The sequence below is a fragment of the Microcaecilia unicolor genome, chromosome 4, assembly GCF_901765095.1.
Source record: "Microcaecilia unicolor chromosome 4, aMicUni1.1, whole genome shotgun sequence".
Classification (NCBI taxonomy): Eukaryota; Metazoa; Chordata; class Amphibia; order Gymnophiona; family Siphonopidae; genus Microcaecilia; species Microcaecilia unicolor.
The window spans coordinates 96,289,395-96,313,169 of NC_044034.1; the positions used below are offsets into that span (position 1 = coordinate 96,289,395).

General features: G+C 48.6%; 1 protein-coding gene across 2 annotated transcripts in view; it reads left to right on the forward strand.

The window, feature by feature from the left end:
* Positions 1-23,775, forward strand: part of ZC3H13 (zinc finger CCCH-type containing 13) — a 215,599-nt gene that overhangs the window by 71,168 nt on the left and 120,656 nt on the right. For both annotated transcript variants that reach the window (XM_030200507.1, XM_030200508.1), the window contains exon 9: positions 4,426-4,602. In XM_030200507.1, coding sequence (XP_030056367.1) covers positions 4,426-4,602 — 177 coding nt within the window. The remainder of the gene's footprint in view (positions 1-4,425; positions 4,603-23,775) is intronic.

A 23,775-nucleotide genomic window follows, 5' to 3' on the forward strand; every position in this document is an offset into this window, starting at 1 on the left:
CATTCACTCTCTCTCTCACACACAGTCACTCTCACATACACTCTCTCAAACATACACACTCCGAGGAAAACCTTGCTAGCGCCTGTTTCATTTGTGTCAGAAGTGGGCCTTTTTTACTAGTAGAAATATAAAACACGTACAATCTTAGAACCCCCCCACCCCCCCCCCCCCCCCCCCCGAAAAAAAAAATATTGTTAGCCCTTTAAAGCTCCCTCCTGTAAAATACAACTTCCCCGTTTAAGTGGAGTGGAGGAGTAGCCTAATGATTAGTGCAGCAGGCTGAGAACCTGGGGAACTGGGTTCGATTTCTGCTGCAGCTCCTTGTGATTCTGGGCAAGTCACTTAACCCTCCATTGCCCCAGGGACAATGAGTACCTGTATATAATATGTAAACCGCTTTGATTGTAACCCCAGAAAGGTGATGCATCAAATCCCATCTCCCTCCTTTTCCTTTAATTTACATAACTACATACCATCAAATTATGAACGTGACAATATTAAACGTATGCAAAGGTGAAAAATTAATTAAATAACTATACACCTTTATGATTCCCTTAAACATTTACAAGTTTCATAGCACAGGCTTGTGAAAGTACCAAATACACAATGAAAATAACAATAAAGCCCAACACTGACATAGCTAACAATGTTATAGCTAACAAGTCAAAGTTTAAAGTCAGTTTTTATTATGAATATGGGCAAAGTTTGTAATTAGTGCTGAGTGTTTTTCAGCCCATCCCTAATCATAAGGTTTCCTAGCTCCTTATCCCTTTGGTCCAGTAATCATGGTGTCTTTTTGTATTTCTTTCCAGATACCTCTTGCCGTTCTGCAACTAAGCCAACCATACACTAGACTCTTTTATAGCTTAAAGCCATCCATTTCCCTCATTCAGTCTGCAGGTGTCTGTTACCTTATTTCAGACTGTTTTGTCACCTAGATTCCCTACATGGCAATATATACTTTTGTCACCATGCTGGTCACATGTTTCCTTGGATTATTTGAAATCAACTACCTATATATACACACATTGTATTTCAGGTTCAGTGATACATTTGCCCTGTAATTATCTATATTCTTTTCACATGTATTGGTTTTATAAAATTTCTGTTCAAGAGTTTCAAAATAGGTTATTGCAATCAGAATTGGATTGAGGCATAGGCAAACTATTCACATGCCTTTTGACCAGAAGCTTGGGCGGGAGGGAGGGTGCTGTCAGGGGTGTTCAGAATTTATGAGATGAGGATTTCCAGGTGTCTGGATTTTTTCAGGATTCTACAGATCTATAAATTAACTGTCTCAAAGCCAGAGAATGATTAAAATGTCTTGATAGCCCACTATAGTGCTCCAGTATCCCCCCTTCCAATGCAGAGACTGAGGTAGGATCCTGCCAAAGGGGAAAGCTGCACATACCTCAGCAAGGAGGAGCTGAGTTGCAAGTGCTGTGGGAACAGGATGGGTGGATGGAAATTATCTCTGCACAGGGCTTAGGAGAGAGCCAATGAAACAAGTGAGTATTGATGGGGGTGGGGTGAGGTGGGGTGGGGGTGAGAAGGTGTAGAAATATTAGAGGAATGGGGGTGAAGGGGCTGTTACAGGAGAGGATGGTAGATGCCTGGAATGCCTTCCCATGGGGGGAGGTGGAGAGGAAAACGTAACAGAATTCAGAAATGCGTAGGATAAACACAAAGGAATCCTGTATGGAAGGCATGGAACCAAACAAGCTTAGCAATGATTGGATGGCAATACCAGTAATTGAGAAGCAAAGCCAATGTTGGGCAGACTTCTACGGTCTGTTCCTTAATCATGGCTGGACAGATTCAGCTTCAGGCTTCTATGGTCTGTGCCCTAATCATGGCTGGACAGATTCAACGCCAAGCCCCCTCCCTGCCCGTCTTCAAGTCTTTGCTTAAAGCCCACCTCTTCAATGCTGCGTTCGGCACCTAACCCTTACCGTTCAGTGAATCCAGACTGCCCCAATTTGACTGCCCCTATCGGACCGACCGTTCACTTGTCTATTAGATTGTAAGCTCTTTGAGCAGGGACTGTCTCTCTTTGTTAAATTGTACAGCGCTGCGTAACCCTAGTAGCGCTCTAGAAATGTTAAGTAGTAGTAGTTGTATATCCTAATCATGACTGGACAGATTCAGCTTCAGTAGTTGGAGAACAAGACCAGTGCTGGGTAGACTTCTATGGTCTGTGCTCCAATTGTGGTTGGAGAGATGACATCTTCAGTAATTGGAGAATAAAGCTAATGCCAGGCAAACATACAGTCTGTGCCCTGAAAATGGCAAAGACAAATCAAGATCAAATATACATATGTTATATCACATCATACCTTATGCAGTGAGTTTATTTTTTTTATTACAGTGCTTGATATACTGTGAATGCAGCCATCAATGGCAACCATGCGATTTACACAGTTATCTTGTTGGGCAGACTGGATGGACTTTACGGGTCTTTATCTGCTGTCATCTACTTTGTTACTATGTAAATACAAGAACTTACATGATGGTTTGGGGGGGGGGGGTACCTCCGGACTGAATGAGCACATGAGCAGCAGAAGCAACACAGCACCTGCAGAGTGTGTGAGATGTATCGCTCTGAAAAGTGATAAAGAACATACATTGAGGCATATTTTCAAAGCACTTTGGGAGGCTAAGTTCCATAGGTTTCTATGGAACTTTGGGAGGCTAAGTGCTTTGAAAATAAGCCTCATTGTGTTCCTGATTGGAGGGAGGGGAATAAATGTGTATTCTTGTATGTGACTGAAGTGTGACCAAGTGCATGTTTCTATGTCTTTGGTGGGGACAGTCTCGTATAAATAGAGCTTCCCTTTAAAATTTTGAGCCGAAGTGAAGAAATCCTCTGGTAGAAATACACTTGTGTGTATACTAAGTGAAGGGAAGTTTTCTGCTTGGGGAATTTACCTAGCTAGCTATTAAATTACTTGGTCAAATTTTTTTCTAAATTGTTCTAGCACTGTCTCCTGCCTATATCCTTTCAGAAGCACCAACAAATTAAAATATATTTTGCTGCTTCCATTTGTGAAGCTTTTTCCCCATGTAAAACTTTGTAGATTTATACTTCAGACACATTGCTTGTAAATTTCACTCTTTGAAGCAGTCCACCTTTGGTATCTCTGGTTTGTACCAAAGGCATAGGAAGGTGAAAATGACTCATTCAACTACCCTGGTTCTACCCCTTATTGCAGAACTGCCAAGTTACCTAGTTCCAGGAGGGAGAGTGTACTAAGCCTATTTGTATTCTGTGATTCTACCCATTGAAATTAGCACTTAAGGTTCCATAATAGACCATAATAGAGGGGTTAGAAATCCAGAACTAGCCTAAAATATCTTCCTGAAACTGAGTAACTTGGCACTTCTCTAACTCTAAACATTAAGCTACTCCATTCAAAGCATATGTTTGCCTAGTCCTTATTCTCACTCACAAACTATTACTGCCTCCATACCAACAAGTAGGCTTGTACTTTTTTCTGCTGCCTCTGGAGAGTTGAAATGTGGAGGAGGGGAGAGGCAGAGGGTATGAATAAAGAACTTGGGGATGGGACCTTCAGGAAGGGGCCCACAAACATATGTTTGCCTAAGGCTTAATGCAGTATTATTCCAGCTCTGATTGCAATAAACACCTCCCTTTTAGAATTGCTTAATGCAAGACTATCTGTACTTCAGGAAGCAGGTTAAAACATGGCTCTTTTTCCAAGCCTTTAATGGAAGAAGCAAGTAACTAGCTAGTCTCACACACAAGGGCTAGCACTAGCTGCAGATACTGTAGTAGGTCTTGCTTAGCCACTCCTACTCTATGTGAAATCATTTTCCTGCACCTTTTATGACTTTATGTGCAAGATTTCCTTAAATTAGCCACCTTTATTTCTATCTAACTCGTGTTGCACTTTCTTATATGTTTGTGTTCCACTTCTGCTTACATCCTGTATTGTTTACTAAGATGTGTATTCTGTTGACATTGTAAGTAACGTGCTATGTCATGATGTGTATTGTATTTGAATATATTTACTGCTATAATTCCCATTGCTTACCTTTGCCTTATTCTTGCTGTACACCACCGTGGGTGAATTTATTCAAATAGGCAGTAAATAAATCCAAATAAAATAAACTGTTCCAAGGCACCCCATTATTCATTCTGTGTTAACTTTACATCTTGTTTAAATAATCTGTATGCTCTCTGCACAAATTACTTTTTCTTGCTTCATCAATACGACATAAAGTGTAACATCGATGTTTTATGTATTCATTCAAAATTCCACCCAAAGTAATCCTTTTAGATGTATTAATGCATTTGTACATATTCATTGAATGGAATTTGCATGACCGATTATTCATCTGAGTGCATTATCTTGTTTGCCAGTAAAGCATATGATGCCTGTTTATGATTTGTTTCATGAACAGAGATCCTTCTGAAAGTTTGCACAGGCAGAAGCGATCTCCTAGTCCTGCAGATCGTTCTGGCAGTAATTCCTCCCACTCCAGAGAATACTCTCCCCCAGCGGCAAGAAGACGGCAAGCATCCCCAGCTCCTATCGCCAAGTCAGCCGCTCAGAAGCTTTCTTTTTCTCCATCTTGCAGGTGGGAAATTGATAAGAAACCTCTGGCTTTCAGAAAGCAGGGTTAAAGTAAAAACATTTTCTTGGAGCTCAGTTCATCAAGAAAATAAACATGTCCCCTATTGCTTTATGGTGTCCTACATGATCAGAGCCTCAGAACATTGTATTGTACATGGGAAAATACCCTTGCAGCAGCTTTCCATGAGGGATTTTGAAAACACTTTCCTGTAAAGTGTCTACCTTTGTTGACTTTATGAAAGGAATCTGTGCTTCTTCACTGTTCCTTTGAAGTAAAGACCTGCTAGTTCCTGTAAGTATCTCTCCTGGAAACTTGCCTTTACTTTTTAGTCATAGCATTAGAAGGAGTGGTAATTTGTACATTTTCAAGGAGTAATTTTACCAGCATAGCCCTTATATTGGCTGTGTTGTAGATACACATTTCCTTCCAGAACTGAAATTTCCAGCTAACTTAATACATCTTTTTAATATGAAAACTTAACTTCCTTGTTTGTCCTTTATAGCTAATCACATTACAGGTTTTATTTTTGGTGCCTTTGAATCACTTGTACCCACCTCACAGCTACTAAATGGCACTTCCTTAGCGTCCCTCCGGACCGGACCAGGATTGGACTGTTGGGTTGTGCCCGCCTACCAGCAGGTGGAGACTGAGAAAAACTCTGACTCTAGAGAGCCAATAGGAGCCCTGGCCATGTGACCTAACCAGTGTTGCCAGGTGGGCGGTTTTACCGCCAAATTGGGCGGTTTTCCACGACCCGCCGCGGGAAATTTTTGCCCGCGGCGGGTTGCGGTTTTTTGGGCTTCTTTTTTTTCTTTTGGGCGTTTTTCAGGCGGTTTATTTTGGCCGCGGGGGGGCGGGGTTAGTGATGTTTTGGGCGGGGTTAGTGACGTTCTGGGCGGGGCCGATGACGAGGGAGGCGGGGCCGGTGACGGGGGAGGCGGGGCCGATGACGGCAGGGGCGGGGGTGATGACGCGGGGGTGGGGGTGTCAGGGGCGGGGTTTGAGTTTGGGCGGGTTTTGGGCTGGATTTAGGCTGGTTTGGGTGGGAAAAAAATTTTCCACCTGGCAACCCTGGACCTAACCTCAGTATTTTCTCAGTCTCTCAGCAGGTAGGAAGCGAGCCCATTAGTCTCACTCTCTCTCTCTTTTTCTCTATAAGATATTACAGATATATTTATAATACTTCTTCTGTGCCTGGAATCGTAATTAGAGGCTTGACAGGGTTTCTTTTCTTTTTTTGACAGCCTCTGGGGTGTTAAACTCGGGTGTCTCGAGTCCACCTCCCTTCCTCCCCATCTCCCTGGCTTAGCAGGGAAGGGCTGTCCCTTTCTCTGGAAAGGTGTACCGTCTTTGGGAGAGCCAGCCACTTTTAATAGGCAGGTGTTTTTAAAGAATTAAATCAAGTAAAAGAAAAATTAATTCAAATGAAAGGAATTTAAAGGAAGTAGTTTTTGCATTCCCCAGGCTTATAACGAGCAGGTAGCTCTTCTGTCTTATTCTGTTTGAAGAGTCTTTATTTTCTTTTCTGGCGGAGCTATTTAAAAAAAAAAAAAGTGAAAAGTCAGCGTCTGTGACTTTAATCGGCGGTTTTTTGTTATCTTCATTATTTTTCCTCTGCTATCCGGCGTTGTTGGCGCGGCGGTAGTTGTAAAAAAAAAAAAAAAAAGAGGCGCGAACTGTTAAGCGCGTGCTCGCTCTTGGACGGGTCTGTATAGCTTGGGAGCTGTATTGACGGTTCCTGTTGGGCCAGAGGCTAAACCATGTTTTGTGCGGCAGTGGAGGTTATCTGTTTTTCGGCGGCACGGACTTCCTGCTTCTTCGTCATTCCGGTCAGTGGTTTTCTCCCCCGAACTTTATTCTTCTCATTTTGGCGCGCTTGGCCGCCATTGTTTTGCCTGCAGCTGCAATTTCCCTTGACGCGGCAGCGTTTTTCTGCTTTTACTGTGTTTGGCTGTTTGTGCAATGGAAAGGAGATATTGTTTCTCCGATAGTTGGGGCAATTGGTAGTATATTTTCCCCGCAATTAATTTTTACATGTATTTTTCAAGCTATTAAAAAAAAAAAAAATGAAATGCTACGATGCAAATGGCGCTCATTTTGTTTTTCCCTCTGTTTTTTCTCCGTCGGGGACTTTTTGGTTGCTAGCAATGTTGTGAATTAAAGTGCAGCTCAGTTGGCGATTTCTTTGTTCTTGGCAAGACTCCGATTCAAAGTGCGGCTCAGTCGGGAATTCTGTTTTAGACAATGGGGCGAATTAAATTGTATCTCAGCTCCAAAATAACCATTTTCCTATTCCTTTCCCTTGTGTGTGATGTTTGGAGGAAAGGTCTTCGCTATTGTCTAGTGCAGTTTTTATGGGGGTCCAGTGTGCGTCACTCTGTGTTTTCTCATTTCCTGGTGAATAGGACTACGTTGTCTAATAGTCAATTGATTAGTACTTTACAAATCTGGCCATAATATCTCAGTTCCTTTCAAGCATTTCCCTTCATGGCTATGATGTTATACAGTGTTTTAAGAACTTAACAAACATTTTCTATGGCAAAGGCTATCTGGTTCAGGTGCCATTGTTTGGTACTTTACAATGCTGGACATAAGCTCTTAATTCCTTTCAGGAAATTTTCCTCCGTGGCTATGTTCTTATACAGTGTTTTAAGATCTTAACAAACGTTCTCTAGAGCGTAGGCTATATGGTTCAGATGCCATGTGCAATGAAATACATTGTCTGATACTCAATTGTTGCGTACTTTGCAATTCTGGACATAAGGTCTTACTTCCATATCATCAAGCTGATCAATCCATAGACTGGTGGGTTGTGTCCATCTACCAGCAGGTGGAGATAGAGAGCAAACTTTTGCCTCCCTATATGTGGTCATGTGCTGCCGGAAACTCCTCAGTATGTTCTCTATCTCAGCAGGTGGTGGTCACACACAGCAGCAGCTCTGGCTAGGCCTCCAAGCCTAATTTTTAGGTTTTGTTGAGTGCCTGGGGTTGAGGGCTCTTTTGAGCAAGTGCAAACCTGGTGGTGCCAGGTCCCTCCTTTTCTCCCCCCTCCCGCTGGCTCCGTTAAAAAAAAAAAAAAAAAAAAAAATTTTGAACGTCCTTAAAGGCGTTTATTTCGACGTTTATTTAAACGTTTATTGCAGCTACTCACTGGGACACCAGGTCGTTACAGCTCGGAGCGGAAAGCAGGTAATTTTTACCTTTTTATAGCGGGCAGGGGGTTCCCCGATTCTTCTCCTCGTGGCATATGGCGTCGGAGGGCGAGGGCTCAAAGAGTCGCTCCCCGGATCGCTTGAGCGCTTCTAGAGGGGATGCGGGGGTCTTAAAGCCTGATTCGCCCTTGTTGGGTGACAGTTTCGTGACCGATGAATGTCCCGGTCCTTCCTCCGGCGTGGCGGTTTTTCCCGCCATAAACGCCCATCCCCCGCTCCTCGCCTCCGCCATCTTGGCCGGCCACGCAGCTCGGACGGCTTCTTCTTGGGCCGCCCTTGAGGTTGGAGACATTAATGCCATGAACGCCCTTAATTTGGGCGACGGCACAAAAGCGGCTAAAGTTAAGCGCCGTTCTTCCCGCGCGGCTCCTTCGTGGAGTGTCGCACCAGACGCCATTTTGGATGCGCAGCATGTCTCTCCCCCGCTCTTGCGAGCGCCGGTTGAGGGTGCGTCTAGGGCTGTAGCCCAGGCTGCGGAAGTGCACAGTCTGGGGGGTTTCTCCCCCGAGTTTGTTTTGCTGCTGCATCAGGCCTTCCTTATGCAAAACGCTGCCCCTGCTCCCTCGTCTGGTAAAGAGGTTGAGGTTCCCAGAGGTAAACGCCCTCGGGTTGATTCCCAGGCCTTGGAGGACTTTGTCTCCTCCGATGTAGATGAGGGCAGCGTATCTGAGTTCTCCCAACGGTCCTTTGCGGATTCCTTGGAGGAGACGGATCCCCGCTCGGATGGAGCGGATGACCCCTCTGCAGCGCGGCTTTTTAGCTCAGAGGATTTGCCCAACCTGTTGATACAGGCCATGGACACTTTGAAGATTTCCTCTCCGGAGGACGTCTCTCCCTCAGCCCCTGTTGGCTCTGCCATTATGCTGGGGACGAAGCGCCCGCCTAGAACCTTCCACGTGCATGATGCCATGCACACCTTAATTTCGGCTCAATGGGATGTCCCTGAAGCGAGCCTTAAAGTGGCTAGGGCTATGTCCCGCCTCTATCCTTTGACTGAAAGTGAACGTGAGGCCTATCTGTGGCCTACCGTGGATTCTTTAATCACTGCGGTGACTAAGAAAACGGCGTTGCCGGTGGAAGGTGGCACGGCCCTAAAGGACGCCCAAGACAGAAGATTGGAGGCGGCCTTAAGGTCGTCCTTTGAGGCGGCTGCTTTAAGTTTGCAGGCCTCAGTTTGCGGCTCCTATGTGGCCAGGGCGTGCCTGACTATGGTGCAGCGGGCTTCCCCCTCGGATCATTCCTTGAGGGCTGATTGGCCGGCCCTGGAATCGGGCTTAGCCTATTTGGCAGACTTGCTGTATGATGTCTTGAGGGCCTCAGCTAAAGGCATGGCTCAGACAATCTCTGCGCGGCGGTGGCTTTGGCTGAAACATTGGTCTGCTGACCACGCCTCTAAATCCCGCCTGGCTAGATTGCCTTTTAAAGGCAAGCTGCTCTTTGGGGTCGAGCTGGACAAAATCGTGACCGATCTCGGCACGTCTAAGGGCAAGAAGTTACCAGAGGTCAGGGCTCGGGCTAGTCCTCGTCCCGGTACCTCCAGAGGACGGTTTCAGGAAGCCCGTCGGTACCGCCCGGGCAGGTCGGGTTCCTCTGCCCCCTCTTCCTTTAAGAGGAATTTCTCCCCCAAGCAGCATTCCTTTCGCAGAGACCGCCGTCCCGGAGGTGCTCCCTCCGGTCCTCCCCCAGGGTCTCGTACCCAATGACGGGGCCTTGGTCCACGCCCCAGTGCAGATTGGAGGACGGCTGTCCTCGTTTCTGGGCGAGTGGACCACAATAACTTCAGACGCTTGGGTGCTGGAAGTCATCAGAGACGGCTACAAGCTAGAGTTCTGCCGACCTTAAGAGACGGGTTTGTACTCTCTCCCTGCAAGTCTCCGGTCAAAGCTGTGGCAGTGCAGCAGACTTTGGACAATCTGATCCGCCTGGGTGCGGTCGTTCCGGTGCCAGAAAGTCAGCTTGGCAAGGGGCGTTACTCCATTTACTTTGTGGTACCAAAGAAAGGAGGTTCTGTACGGCCTATCCTCGACCTCAAAGGGGTCAATCGGGCCTTGAAAGTGCGGCACTTTCGCATGGAGACTCTCCGCTCTGTTATAGCGGCAGTGAAGGCAGGGGAGTACCTGGCATCCTTGGACATCAAGGAAGCGTACTTGCATATTCCCATCTGGCCTCCTCATCAACGCTTTCTGCGTTTTGCAGTCCTGGGCCGACACTTCCAGTTCAGAGCCCTCCCGTTCGGGTTGGCTACTGCTCCGCGGACCTTTTCCAAAGTAATGGTGGTCATCGCGGCCTTCCTGCGAAAGGAAGGAGTACGTCCATCCTTATCTGGACGACTGTTTGATCCGAGCCCCCTCTTATGCAGAGTGCGGCAAAGCTGTGGACCGGGTAGTTGCTCTTTTGAGCTCCCTGGGATGGATCATCAACTGGGAGAAAAGCCAGCTGCGCCCGACTCAGTCCCTGGAGTATCTGGGAGTTTGATTCGACACCCAAGTGGGCAGAGTGTTCCTGCCAGACAATCGGATTGTCAAGCTTCAGGCTCAGGTGGACCAGTTCCTAGTAGCCTCTCCTCTTCGGGCTTGGGACTATGTGCAGCTGTTGGGCTCTATGACGGCCACGATGGAAGTAGTGCCCTGGGCCAGGGCTCATATGAGACCACTACAACAATCTCTGCTGCAGCGCTGGACTCCGATGTCGGAGGATTATGCTGTGCACCTTCCCTTGGACCCAGCAGTGCGCAAGGCGCTGAGCTGGTGGATGCAGACAGACAAGTTGTCTGCGGGAATGCCTCTGGTGACCCCGGAGTGGATTGTCGTCACGATGGACGCCTCTTTGTCGGGCTGGGGAGCCCACTGCTTGGGAAGGACAGCGCAGGGGCTCTGGTCTCCTGCAGAGGCAAAGTGGTCTATCAACCTCCTGGAACTCAGAGCCATTCGGTTGGCGCTTTTGGAGTTCATCCCGGTACTGGTGTTGAAGCCGGTACGGGTCCTGTCGGACAATGCCATGGCTGTGGCCTATGTTAACCGCCAGGGAGGTACCAAGAGCGCCCCTCTAGCCAAGGAGGCTATGAATCTATGCCAGTGGGCAGAAGCGAACCTGGAGCAGCTGTCAGCGGCCCACATTGCCGGAGTCATGAATGTCAAGGCGGACTTTCTCAGTCGCCATACCTTGGAGCCCGGAGAGTGGCAGCTATCTGCTCAGGCGTTCTTGGACATCACGAAGCGCTGGGGCCAGCCGAGCCTAGATCTGATGGCGTCATCGGCCAATTGCCAAGTGCCGCGCTTTTTCAGCAGAGGACGGGACCCTCGATCCCTGGGAGTAGATGCTCTTCTCCAACAGTGGCCGACTCAAGAGCTTCTCTATGTGTTCCCGCCCTGGCCCATGTTGGGCAGAGTGCTAGACCGGGTGGCAAAGCATCCCGGCAGGGTAATCCTGGTGGGTCCGGATTGGCCCAGACGTCCCTGGTATGCGGACTTGATCAGGCTCTCAGTCGACGATCCTCTGCGGCTGCCAGTGGAGCAGGGCCTGTTACATCAGGGTCCCGTGGTGATGGAGGATCCCTCCCCCTTTGGTCTTACGGCCTGGCTATTGAGCGGCAGCGTCTGAGAAAGAAGGGCTTCTCAGACAAGGTCATCGCCACTATGCTGAGAGCGAGGAAGCGCTCTACTTCTACTGCTTACGCCAGGGTTTGGCGTATATTTGCAGCGTGGTGTGAAGCAGGCTCACTTTCTCCCTTCACTGCTCCAATTTCTTCAGTGTTGGCGTTCCTGCAAGAAGGTCTGGAGAAAGGCCTGTCGCTCAGTTCCCTTAAAGTCCAGGTAGCGGCTCTGGCTTGCTTCAGGGGCCACCTGAAGGGTGCTTCCCTGGCTTCGCAGCCAGATGTGGTGCGCTTTCTCAAGGGAGTTAATCACCTGCGCCCTCCTCTGCACTCAGTGGTGCCTGCGTGGAATCTCAACCTGGTGCTAAGAGCATTGCAGAAGCCGCCTTTTGAACCCTTGTCGAGGGCATCTCTGAAAGACCTGATGTTGAAAGCAGTCTTTTTGGTGGCTATCACTTCAGCCAGAAGAGTTTCCGAGCTCCAGGCGCTCTCATGTCGAGAGCCCTTTCTGCAGTTCACTGAGGCAGGAGTGACTATTCGCACAGTGCCTTCCTTCCTGCCCAAGATTGTTTCTCGCTTCCATGTGAATCAGCAGCTCTGTCTCCCTTCCTTTCGTAGGGAGGACTACCCAGAGGAGTACTCTGCTCTTAAATATCTGGATGTGAGACGAGTCATCATCAGATACTTGGAAGTGACCAATGAGTTCCGGAAATCGGATCATCTGTTTGTCCTGTTTGCAGGTCCTCGTAAGGGTCTGCAGGCTGCTAAGCCTACAGTGGCAAGATGGGTCAAGGAAGCCATTGCAGCGGCTTATGTGGCCGCGGGGAAGGTGCCGCCTATCCAGCTGAAGGCTCACTCCACTAGAGCTCAGGCGGCCTCGATGGCAGAGGCTGGGTCCGTCTCCTTAGAAGAGATATGCAAGGTGGCAACTTGGGCTTCGGCTCATACATTCTCCAAGCATTACCGCTTGACTGTGGCTGCACGGGCGGAGGCCCGGTTTGGAGCTTCAGTGTTGAGGTCAGGGATTTCAATGTCCCGCCCTGGGTGAGTACTGCTTCGGTACATCCCACCAGTCTATGGATTGATCAGCTTGATGATATGGAAGGTAAAATTATGTATCATACCTGATAATTTTCTTTCCATTAATCATAGCTGATCAATCCATAGCCCCTCCCAGATATCTGTACTGTTTTTATTCTGGTTGCATTTCAGGTTCAAGTTTAGTCTTCAGTTACTTCAGAAAGACTTCGTGTTCAAGTTTTTTCACTTGGATTCTTCAAGAGTTGAGACGAGTTTGTGTTACAGTGAGCTGCTGCATTCCTCTCCCCTCCGTTTTACGGGGCTGGATTGAGATTTAAATTCTGCCGGCACTCCCTCCCGCTTCGTGCGGCTGTAGGGCAGCTTTGTACCCCTCCCGCTTCGGCGGTGTTAGGGTCAGTCAGCTCCTCCCGCGGTTGCGGTTGCAGGATAAGCCAGATCCCCCCGCATCGGCGGGTGTGGTGTCCCTCCCCCGCTCCGCGGGGATGAGCTGGACGGATTCCCCTCCCCCACTTGTGTGGGGATGAGCTGGGTTAATTCCCCTCCCCCGTTTCGGCGGTGGTGAGCTGGGCAGAGTGTCCCTTTGTGGGTGTAATTCTCTAAGTGCTGAGTCCTGCGGATGGAGCTTTGATATCAACATACTGAGGAGTTTCCGGCAGCACATGACCACATATAGGGAGGCAAAAGTTTGCTCTCTATCTCCACCTGCTGGTAGATGGACACAACCCACCAGTCTATGGATTGATCAGCTATGATTAATGGAAAGAAAATTATCAGGTATGATACATAATTTTACCTTCCTTTCAGCAATTTTCTTTCATGGCTATGCGTTCTCTTTGGCATAGCAGATGACAGCTGCATAAGCTACATGGTTCAGCTGGTTCTCATATTCTAGGACACTCAGTCCTGTCTACCGAGCACCCAGTTTTCTCAGCTGCTTTAGAAGGCATGTTTTATTCACGTCTTCTCTACTTTCCAACTGTCCTGGAGTTTCTCATGTGTTATCTTAGGTTTCTTCTAGGACTTACAAGATATATGTCCACTTAGGGAGTAAAGTTATCCGGTCAATTTGCATTTTCTCCCACTTAAGGATAGTGGGAGGTCCTCACGCCATCTACTTGTATTTTTGTTTCCTCTATCTATTCAGCCTGGGCACATGGTAAACATTCTGGTTTTGTCCAGTATGACCATCCATAACATCTGCTATCCCTTTCTCTTCCTTACAGATTTTAGGGTCTTGTTTCAAGCTTTCTTGACGTCAGGTACAGTCTTGTCTCCTGTGGCACAAATTCACCACCTTTTCCATAATAGGTATTTTCCAAGTCTATTCCTTTTCATTTTCATTTTATTCTTCCTCTCTCCAGAGTTTTTTTTCTCTTGGAAGGAGATTCACTCATTTTCTGTGCATTTTTTGCCATAAGGGCATAAATGTTGCCATAATGGGAAAGGCCAAGAGTCCCCATCCTGTTTTCAGATGGGGTCAATCCAGATTGCAAATACCACATTCATATCTCGTGAGTGTGCATCTGTTCATCTCTGTACATCTCAGTGAGGAAGGAGGCATGGCATGATACGAGGTTTGGGGAGATCCGGTAAAATTAAAGGCCAGTGTGTCTCAGTTCATGCTCAACATATGGTGATCCTTTCATTTTCATTCTATACGTCCTTACTCCAGACCTTCCTTTCAATTGGAAGGGGATTCTTTCACTTCCTGTGCATTTTTGCTATTAGTATATGAGTATTGTCATACGGGGAAAGTCTAAGAGTCCATTAAGCCCAGCATCCTGTTCTCAGTTGTGGTCAATCCAGGTTGCAAGTACCACATTCATTTTTTATGGGTGTGGGTCGGTACATCTTAGTACATCTCAGTATAGGAGGAGTAATGTCCATGATACGAGGATGATGAAAAGGTCCTCATTACCAGTTTTCTTGCCCTGCTCTTCAGTCTCGTGTCGGCTCCGCGCACTTTTTTCTTAAGTTATGGTCGTAGTAGCAGCGGGGCTCATGAAACTACGTCTCGTCGTTTCATCCTTTCCTAGATGTCTGGTTCATTACAGACAGTCTTATTGGCAGAGTTGTCAGGTCAAGCAACGGGTGGTGCATTTCGGGCACACCCTAGGTCATTTGATCTCTCTTTTGATCTCTCATGTGATCTCATTAGATTTCGTAGCATGTCTCTATTTTTTCTTTCTTTGTTTAGTCAAGTTGGCGCAGACTGTTTTTGTCTTCTCTACAAGCGTCCCACTTTCGGTTTTCTCTGGATGTTCTTGGGCCTTCGGCCATTACCTTGCTCTATTTTGCAGAGTAAAATTCTACTTTCTAGCTCCCAAGAAGGAATTTTTTTTCTTCATTCGCTTTGGAGTCTTGGTAGTCTTTTTTGACAGCTTTTCACTCCGTCAATTTCGTGACCATTGAAAAAAAAAAAAAAAAGAGTTCTCAGTGGATAGTACCGTAACTATTTCTTTTCGCTCTGACCTTCCATGTGCCTCGCTTACTCTCTTGCTAAAAAGACTTGTCAGCGGCAGAGATAGATGCCCTCTCGTATCCAGATATTTATCTCGGATGGAATTCCCTCCGCTCAGTTGGACTCTGTATTCTCACTAGTGCAGCACTTGGGTCTGGTGGTTGAGATTGAGCATTCTTCCTGCAGGTATGCCGGGAGCATATACACAGTGACCAGTTTTTTGATGGCTGCATCTGTGAAAATATATATATATATTTATAGTTCTACTACATAAGTACAAGCTCAAAGGTCCTATCGAGCCCACCTTTCTGTCCACGGCCAATCCGGACCATGAGCACCTGGCTAGATTCCTAAACGTACAAACATTCTATACATGTTATTCCTGGAACTGTGTAGTGTTTTATGGACTTCTATATATATCTAACAGATGAAAGGTACTAATAAGTGTGTACTGTTGATTTATTCCCGTTTTTCACTAATTGGGGTCTACGACAAGAGTCTCAGGTGATCTGCTTGCAGAGGCAATAGCTACAGATGATTCTTTCTCTCTCATTTGAATTGCGCTCTGAGATATGTTTTCTTCATGTTGGGTAACTGCAACGGCTGTCAGTTTATTTGGACCTTCAGTCTAGTTTGCAGCAGGGATTTAGGTACCTTCTTCTTCTGCATAGTATTTAACTGCATTCTTGTTTTTACCTATTTAGCTTCTAGTGATTAGGTACTTTCTCACTGACAGGCTTTACATACTTCCAATCTGTTGCTAGGTCAGCAATAGTCTACGATATCTGGAGTATTGTACTTCAGGATTTCGGTTTCCACTTTCTCAGCTGAGGTAGATTCATTGCAGTTTTTTGTTGCCAGGCGGCTCTGCTTCTACCTTTGCCATCCTTCTTTCAGTCGTTTTTTCTCGAGTCTCTCTGTCCTTTGCGCTGCACTGATAGTGCAGTAGGGGACAATATATAGCGGCCACTTGGTAGGGGACAATGTTCAGCGTCGCTTGGACTTTTCAGCTTTTTTGCTTTGTAGTCATTCTATTTAGTTTATTGGCGGTTCTTGGATCGTCAAGCTTTTGCCTTCGTATTCATCCTAGTTTGGGTGTCTTCAGGGACTCTACCGCATTCTCAATGTCTGTCCCTCCCGTAAGATTACTGCTTTGGTACTTCCCAACAGTCCAATCCTGGTCCGGTCCGGAGGGACGCTAAGGAAGGAGAAATTAGATCTTACCTGCTAATTTGCTTTCCTTTAGTCCCTCCGGACCGGACCAGGCCCCTCCCATATTCTATCAACTCTTTAGATTCTTTTATTAAGTTTGGAAGTGTATTCGTTCCTTTACCACACGTGGAATGTTTAAAAAAAAAAACCCAGATGATACCGTATATATATTAAAAAAAAAAAAAAAAGACTTTGCGTGGTACATACCACTTCTCTGGTGGTTGCTGGTGAGCTCGGTTGCTGGAATATATATAAAACCTTAAATATGTCATACCACTTCTCTGGTGAGCTCAGTTGCTGGTATATATATAAAACCTTAATGGGTCATACCACTTCTCTGGTGAGCTCAGTTGCTGGTATATATATAAAACCTTAATGGGTCATACCACTTCTCTGGTGAGAGTTGCTGGTGAGTTCAGTTGCTGGAATATATATAAAGCCTTAAATATGACATACCACTTCTCTGCTGAGAGTTGCTGGTGAGCTCAGTTGCTGGAATATATATATATATATATATATATATATATATATATAAAACCTTAATACCACTTCTTTGTTGAGAGTTGCTGGTGAGCTCAGTTGCTGGAATATATATAAAGCCTTAAATATGTTATACCACTTCTGTTGAGAGTTGCTGGTGAGCTCAGTTGATGGAATATATATGAAACCTTAAGTGAGTCATATCACTTTTCTGGTGAGAGTTGCTGGTGAGCTCTAATATGAATGGGCCATGCCACTTCTCTGGTGAGACTTGCTGGTGAGCTCTAATATGAATGGGCCATGCCACTTCTCTGGTGAGAGTTGCTGGTGAGCTCTAGTATTCGGTTTTGCCGAGGAATTTGTGGCTGCTAGGATTCCATACGTCACAGATGTTCTTTCTTTCTTTCCTGCTTTGTTATTCAAATCCTGAGGCTAAGGTCACATGGCCAGGGCTCCTATTGGCTCTCTAGAGTCAGAGTTTTTCTCAGTCTCCACCTGCTGGTAGGCGGGCACAACCCAACAGTCCAACCCTGGTCTGGTCCGGAGGGACTAAAGGAAAGCAAATTAGCAGGTAAGATCTAATTTCTCCTTTAGAACAGAACTGGAAGCATTTGTTTCTTAACAAATGAACTCTGCAAACCTTCAGAAACCCAGTTTCTCATAAAGGGAGAGATAATTTGGTTTTGCACTTCTGTGAGCTTCATTTTCTCTCAGAGTCTTTTGTTGATTGAATATGATTGAAAGAGTGCACAATACCTTTCTTTTTTGGGTCAACCTGCTATTTGTGTTGTGTATAGCTGACCAGAACTCGTATCTTAACTTAGGAATTGATGCCAGTTTTATGTCTGTGACAGATCCAGCAGGACCAGTATAACACCTTCCTCATTTTCTCTCTTTCTGAACTGGATTAGAACCAGTAAACTGATTTGTCTCCCCTTTATTGCACCTTTTACCCAGTGGAATTATTTTTGACTTGGGTGTTTCTTCGTTTAGGTTACCAGTGCAGTAAGAACTGGCCTTTACTGGGCTACAGTACCATGAGTCTTCATTGGCAGCTATGTATGAGTTTTTCCTTGTTGATAACCCACCCCCCCTCTCATCTAATGCAGTGATTGCAGAGTCAGAGGCCATAGACTGCAACTCCCTATTGAACTTCGTGGGGTTAACCCTAGATATGGCCATTGGTTACAGTTTTCTCAGGAGTTGAAATTCTGTCCTCCTCCTCCTCCCAGGCCTAACAGACCCAAGGACCAGAAGTTGAGCTTGGGAATCCAATCTAGGACTTCCACATAGTATTGGTGCAACTTGCAGGTGCCCTCCCCCTCCCCCCCCCCCCCCCCCCCCCCCCCAATTTTGTCAAAGCTTAACATGTGATGTAGCTGAAGATATGACTCTTCAATTTTTTTTTACATTTCAAAAAGGTAACTGAGACACAGATGAGGAATGTGAAGACTTTTTCAAATAGTGTGCACTAACCAATTAAATGCCTTTGTTTGGGGATATACTGTGAGCAAATGCAGGATGTTTGCTGGTTGGCTTGCCAAGTGCAATGTTGCAATATTTTTAGATTCTTAGAAATCACTTTAGATTAGGGGTTCTCATCCCAGTCTCAGGACACACTTAGCCAGTCAGGTTTTCAGGATACCCACAATGAATATGTATGAGATAGATTTACATACAATGGAGGTAATGTTTGCAAACTTATCTCATGCATATTCAAGGTGGGCATCCTGAAAAACTGACGCTGGGTGTGTCCCAAGGACTGGGTTGAGAACCCCTGCTTTCTTGGTATTAATCTCATTTGCTTCTACCATGTTGATCTAAATTTGAAGGTCAACTCCAGACTCCCAGGATGACGTTATAAAATTAGCTTAAGTAAACAGAAGTCTAGGGACTAGCCAAAATTTGAAAGATTCAGGCTAAACTCACTTTTAGTCTTTAATGAATCTTGTATTCAGGTTTTTCTTTCATGATGTAAGTGCTTATGAATATTTTCCTTGGGGAACATGGCTCTGCATTCCAGGATAGACAATTATTTATAACCAGGAATTGGCACTAGCTAGGTAATACATGGACCAGACTCATCTGGAGCCTATCACCATTTGGCTGGTACCAAATGCTCTATGTAATTGCAGGGTTCTCCGAGGACAAGCAGGCTGCTTTTTCTCACGACTGGGTGACGTCCGCGGCAGCCCCCACCAACCGGAAGAAGCTTTGCGGGCAGTCCGCACGCAGGGCACGCCCACCGCGCATGCGCGGCCGTCTTCCCGCCCGTGCGCGACCGTTCCCGCCAGTCCTTTCTTTTCCGCGCCTGGAGAGAGTCGTGCTACTGCCGCTCTCTCTTAGTCAGCCCAGGAAAACCGTCGCGTTCTTCGCGAATTCGTTTATTTTTTGTTTCTGTTGCCGCGCGCTCCAGTTTTCCTTTTTTTCTTTAAAAAAAAAAGAGAGCACGCGCTTTATTTTCCCTCGTTTTCTAGCGAGGGCGTCGCGTTGCGGTCGATTATTTTTCGAGGTGTGATTTACCGCCACCATCGACGACTTTAACTTCGCCGACGCGATTTTTCCGTCGATGTCCTCGAAGGTCCCGAGTGGATTTAAGAATTGTGGTCGGTGCGGCCGGCCGATCTCGCAGACCGACACCCACGCTTGGTGCCTCGGGCTGGAGCACAATATCAAGTCGTGTTCTTTGTGTCTTGGTCTCCGGAAACGGACTCAGGTTGCGAGGCAAGTTCTGCGGGACCGTGTTTTTGGAACTTGCGCCGGCCCCTCGACGGCATCGGTATCGACGGCCGGTTCTTCGGTACTGGTATCGATGCCCGAGAAATCGGCACCGATGGCATCGACCCCAGGAGCACAGGTCCCGTCGGCCCGCTGGTCCTCCGGTGAGGGTAGGGGTGAGAGGCCGCGTGGGCAATTGGCCCCGGTCACTCCCTCGGCCCATGGCCCTCGGGACCGAACCCTGTCTGACCCGGTTCCTCGAGACCGAGGGGGATCGACCTCCTCCTCCTCCATTCCACCTGGCACCGATGACGGGCACCGCAAGAAATCTAAGAAGCACCGTCATCGGTCGCCTTCGATGCATCCGGCGCTCGGTACCAGCGAGGAGTCGACGCCGAAGCGTCCGCGTCGAGAGGAGAGATCCCCTTCGGTAGTGGAGGTACCAACGCGTCAGGGTCCCAGCACTTCGGTGCAGTCTCCTGGACCCGAGCAGCTTCCGGCACCGACACCTCTACCGGCCCCCCCGCCTTTCCCGGCAGTGGGCCTGGATGAGTGCCTCCGAGACATCCTTCCGGGGATCCTCGAAGGGCTGATGCGCCAGGCTGTGCCGGCGCCGGGGGTGCTTGCGCCCTCGGCGCCGTTGACTGTGGCGCCGGCGAGCTCTAGCCCGGTGCCGAGGCTGTCGACACCGCCGCCGCTTGCGGCGCCGGTCTCGACCGCCATGCAGGTGGAGTCGACGTCGATGGAGGGAGCTTCGTCCCCGCCGGCGCGGGAGTCCACCGCTCGACGACACCGAGGACTCGGTGCCTCGACGTCGAGCCGGGCCCGGTTAAGGACTCAGCTACATGAGCTTATGTCCGATACCGAGGAAGAGGCCTCGTGGGGGGAAGAGGAAGACCCCAGATATTTCTCCTCAGAGGAGTCTGCGGGTCTTCCCTCGGACCCCACGCCTTCACCAGAGAGGAAGCTCTCGCCTCCTGAGAGCCTCTCCTTTGCCTCCTTTGTAAGGGATATGTCTATTTGCATTCCCTTCCCCGTGATCTCTGTGGATGAGCCGAGGGCTGAGATGCTCGAGGTCCTCGACTATCCATCACCACCTAGAGAGTCCTCCACGGTGCCGTTGCACAATGTCCTCAAAGAGACACTGCTTCGGAACTGGATGAGACCACTATCTAATCCCATCATTCCCAAGAAAGCAGAGTCCCAGTACAGAATCCACTCGGACCCAGAGTTAATGCGGCCCCAATTGCCCCATGACTCGGCGGTCGTGGATTCTGCTCTCAAGAGGGCACGGAGTTCGAGGGATACCGCCTCGGCGCCCCCGGGGCGGGAGTCTCGCACTCTGGACTCGTTTGGGAGGAAGGCCTACCAATCCTCCATGCTCGTGACCCGCATCCAGTCGTACCAGCTCTATACGAGCATCCACATGCGGAACAATGTGAAGCAACTGGCGGACCTGGTCGATAAGCTCCCGCCGGAGCAGTCCAGGCCTTATCATGAGGTGGTCAGGCAGCTGAAGGCGTGCAGAAAGTTCCTGTCCAGGGGTATCTATGACACCTGTGATGTGGCATCTCGTGCTGCGGCCCAAGGTATAGTGATGTGCAGGCTCTCATGGCTGCGTGCCTCTGACCTGGACAACCGCACCCAGCAGAGACTGGCCGACGTCCCTTGCCTGGGGGATAATATTTTTGGTGAGAAGGTCGAGCAGCTGGTGGACCAACTGCATCAGCGGGAAACCGCCCTCGACAAGCTCTCCCACCGGGCGCCTTCAGCATCCACCTCAGCAGGTGGACGTTTTTCCCGGGCCCGGCAGGCTGTGCCCTATTCTTTTGCAAAGCGTAGGTACACCCAGCCGGCCCGAAGGCCTCGTCAGGCACAGGGACAGCCCCAGCGCGCTCGTTCTCGTCAACAGCGTGCGCCTAAGCAGCCCCCTGCGCCTCCACAGCAAAAGCCGGGGACGGGCTTTTGACTGGATCCACGGGAACATAGCCGCCCTCAAAGTGTCCGTACCGGACGATCTGCCGGTCGGAGGGAGGTTAAAATTTTTTCACCAAAGGTGGCCTCTCATAACCTCCGACCAGTGGGTTCTCCAAATAGTGCGGTGCGGATACGCCCTGAATTTGGCCTCCCCGCCACCAAATTGTCCTCCGGGAGCTCAATCCTTCAGCTCCCATCACAAGCAGGTACTTGCAGAGGAACTCTCCGCCCTTCTCAGCGCCAATGCGGTCGAGCCCGTACCACCCGGGCAAGAAGGGCAGGGATTCTATTCCAGGTACTTCCTTGTGGAAAAGAAAACAGGGGGGATGCGTCCCATCCTAGACCTGAGAGGCCTGAACAAATTCCTGGTCAAAGAAAAGTTCAGGATGCTTTCCTTGGGCACCCTTCTGCCAATGATTCAGAAAAACGATTGGCTTTGTTCCCTGGATTTAAAGGACGCATACACTCACATCCCGATACTGCCAGCTCACAGACAGTATCTCAGATTCCGCCTGGGCGCACGGCACTTTCAGTATTGTGTGCTGCCCTTTGGGCTCGCCTCTGCCCCACGAGTGTTTACAAAGTGTCTCGTGGTGGTAGCGGCGTACCTTCGCAAGCTGGGAGTGCACGTGTTCCCATATCTCGACGATTGGCTGGTCAAGAGCACCTCGGAGACAGGAGCCCTCCGGTCTATGCAGTGCACTATTCAACTTCTGGAGCTGCTGGGGTTTGTGATAAATTACCCAAAGTCCCATCTCCAGCCAACACAGTCTCTGGAATTCATAGGAGCTCTGCTGAATACCCAGACGGCTCGGGCCTTCCTTCCCGAAGCGAGGGCCAACAACCTCCTGTCCCTGGCTTCGCAGACCAGAGCGTCTCAGCAGGTCACAGCTCGGCAGATGTTGAGACTTCTGGGTCATATGGCCTCCACAGTTCATGTGACTCCCATGGCTCGTCTTCACATGAGATCTGCTCAATGGACCCTAGCTTCCCAGTGGTTTCAGGCCACCGGGAATCTAGAAGATGTCATCCGCCTCTCCACCAGCTGCCGCACTTCACTGCTCTGGTGGACCATCTGGACCAATTTGACCCTGGGACGTCCATTCCAAATTCCGCAGCCCACGAAAGTGCTGACGACGGATGCATCTCGCCTGGGGTGGGGAGCTCATGTCGATGGGCTTCACACCCAGGGTCTGTGGTCCCTCCAGGAAAAGGATCTGCAGATCAACCTCCTGGAGCTCCGAGCGATCTGGAACGCACTGAAGGCTTTCAGAGATCGGCTGTCCTGCCAAATTTTCCAAATTCGGACAGACAATCAGGTTGCAATGTATTACACCAACAAGCAGGGGGGCACCGGATCTCGCCCCCTGTGTCAGGAAGCCGTCGGGATGTGGAGTTGGGCCTGCCGGTTCGGCATGCTTCTCCAAGCCACATACCTGGCAGGCGTAAACAACAGTCTGGCCGACAGACTGAGCAGAGTCATGCAACCGCACGAGTGGTCGCTTCATTCCAGAGTGGTACGCAAGATCTTCCGAGAGTGGGGCACCCCCTCGGTGGACCTTTTCGCCTCTCAGACCAACCACAAGCTGCCTCTGTTCTGTTCCAGACTTCAGGCACACGGCAGGCTAGCGTCGGATGCCTTTCTCCTCCATTGGGGGACCGGCCTCCTGTACGCTTATCCTTCCATACCTTTGGTGGGGAAGACCTTACTGAAGCTCAAGCAAGACCACGGCACCATGATTCTGATAGCGCCCTTTTGGCCCCGTCAGATCTGGTTCCCTCTTCTTCTGGAGTTGTCCTCAGAAGAACCGTGGAGATTGGAGTGTTTTCCGACTCTCATTTCACAGAACGACGGAGCGTTGCTGCACCCCAACCTTCAGTCCCTGGCTCTCACGGCCTGGATGTTGAGGGCGTAGACTTCACTGCGTTGGGTCTGTCTGAGGGTGTCTCCCGCGTCTTGCTTGCCTCTAGGAAGGATTCCACTAAAAAGAGTTACTTTTTCAAGTGGAGGAGGTTTGTCGTTTGGTGTGAGAGCAAGGCCCTAGAACCTCGTTCTTGCCCTGCACAGAACCTGCTTGAATACCTTCTGCACTTATCAGAGTCTGGCCTCAAGACCAACTCAGTAAGGAATCACCTTAGTGCGATTAGTGCTTACCATTATCGTGTGGAAGGTAAAGCCATCTCTGGAGAGCCTTTAGTTGTTCGATTCATGAGAGGCTTGCTTTTGTCAAAGCCCCCTATCAAGCCTCCTACAGTGTCATGGGATCTCAACGTCGTCCTCACCCAGCTGATGAAACCTCCTTTTGAGCCACTGAATACCTGCCATCTGAAGTACTTGACCTGGAAGGTCATTTTCTTGGTGGCAGTTACTTCAGCTCGTAGGGTCAGTGAGCTTCAAGCCCTGGTAGCTCATGCTCCATATACCAAATTTCATCACAACAGAGTAGTGCTCCGCACCCACCCAAAGTTCCTGCCGAAGGTGG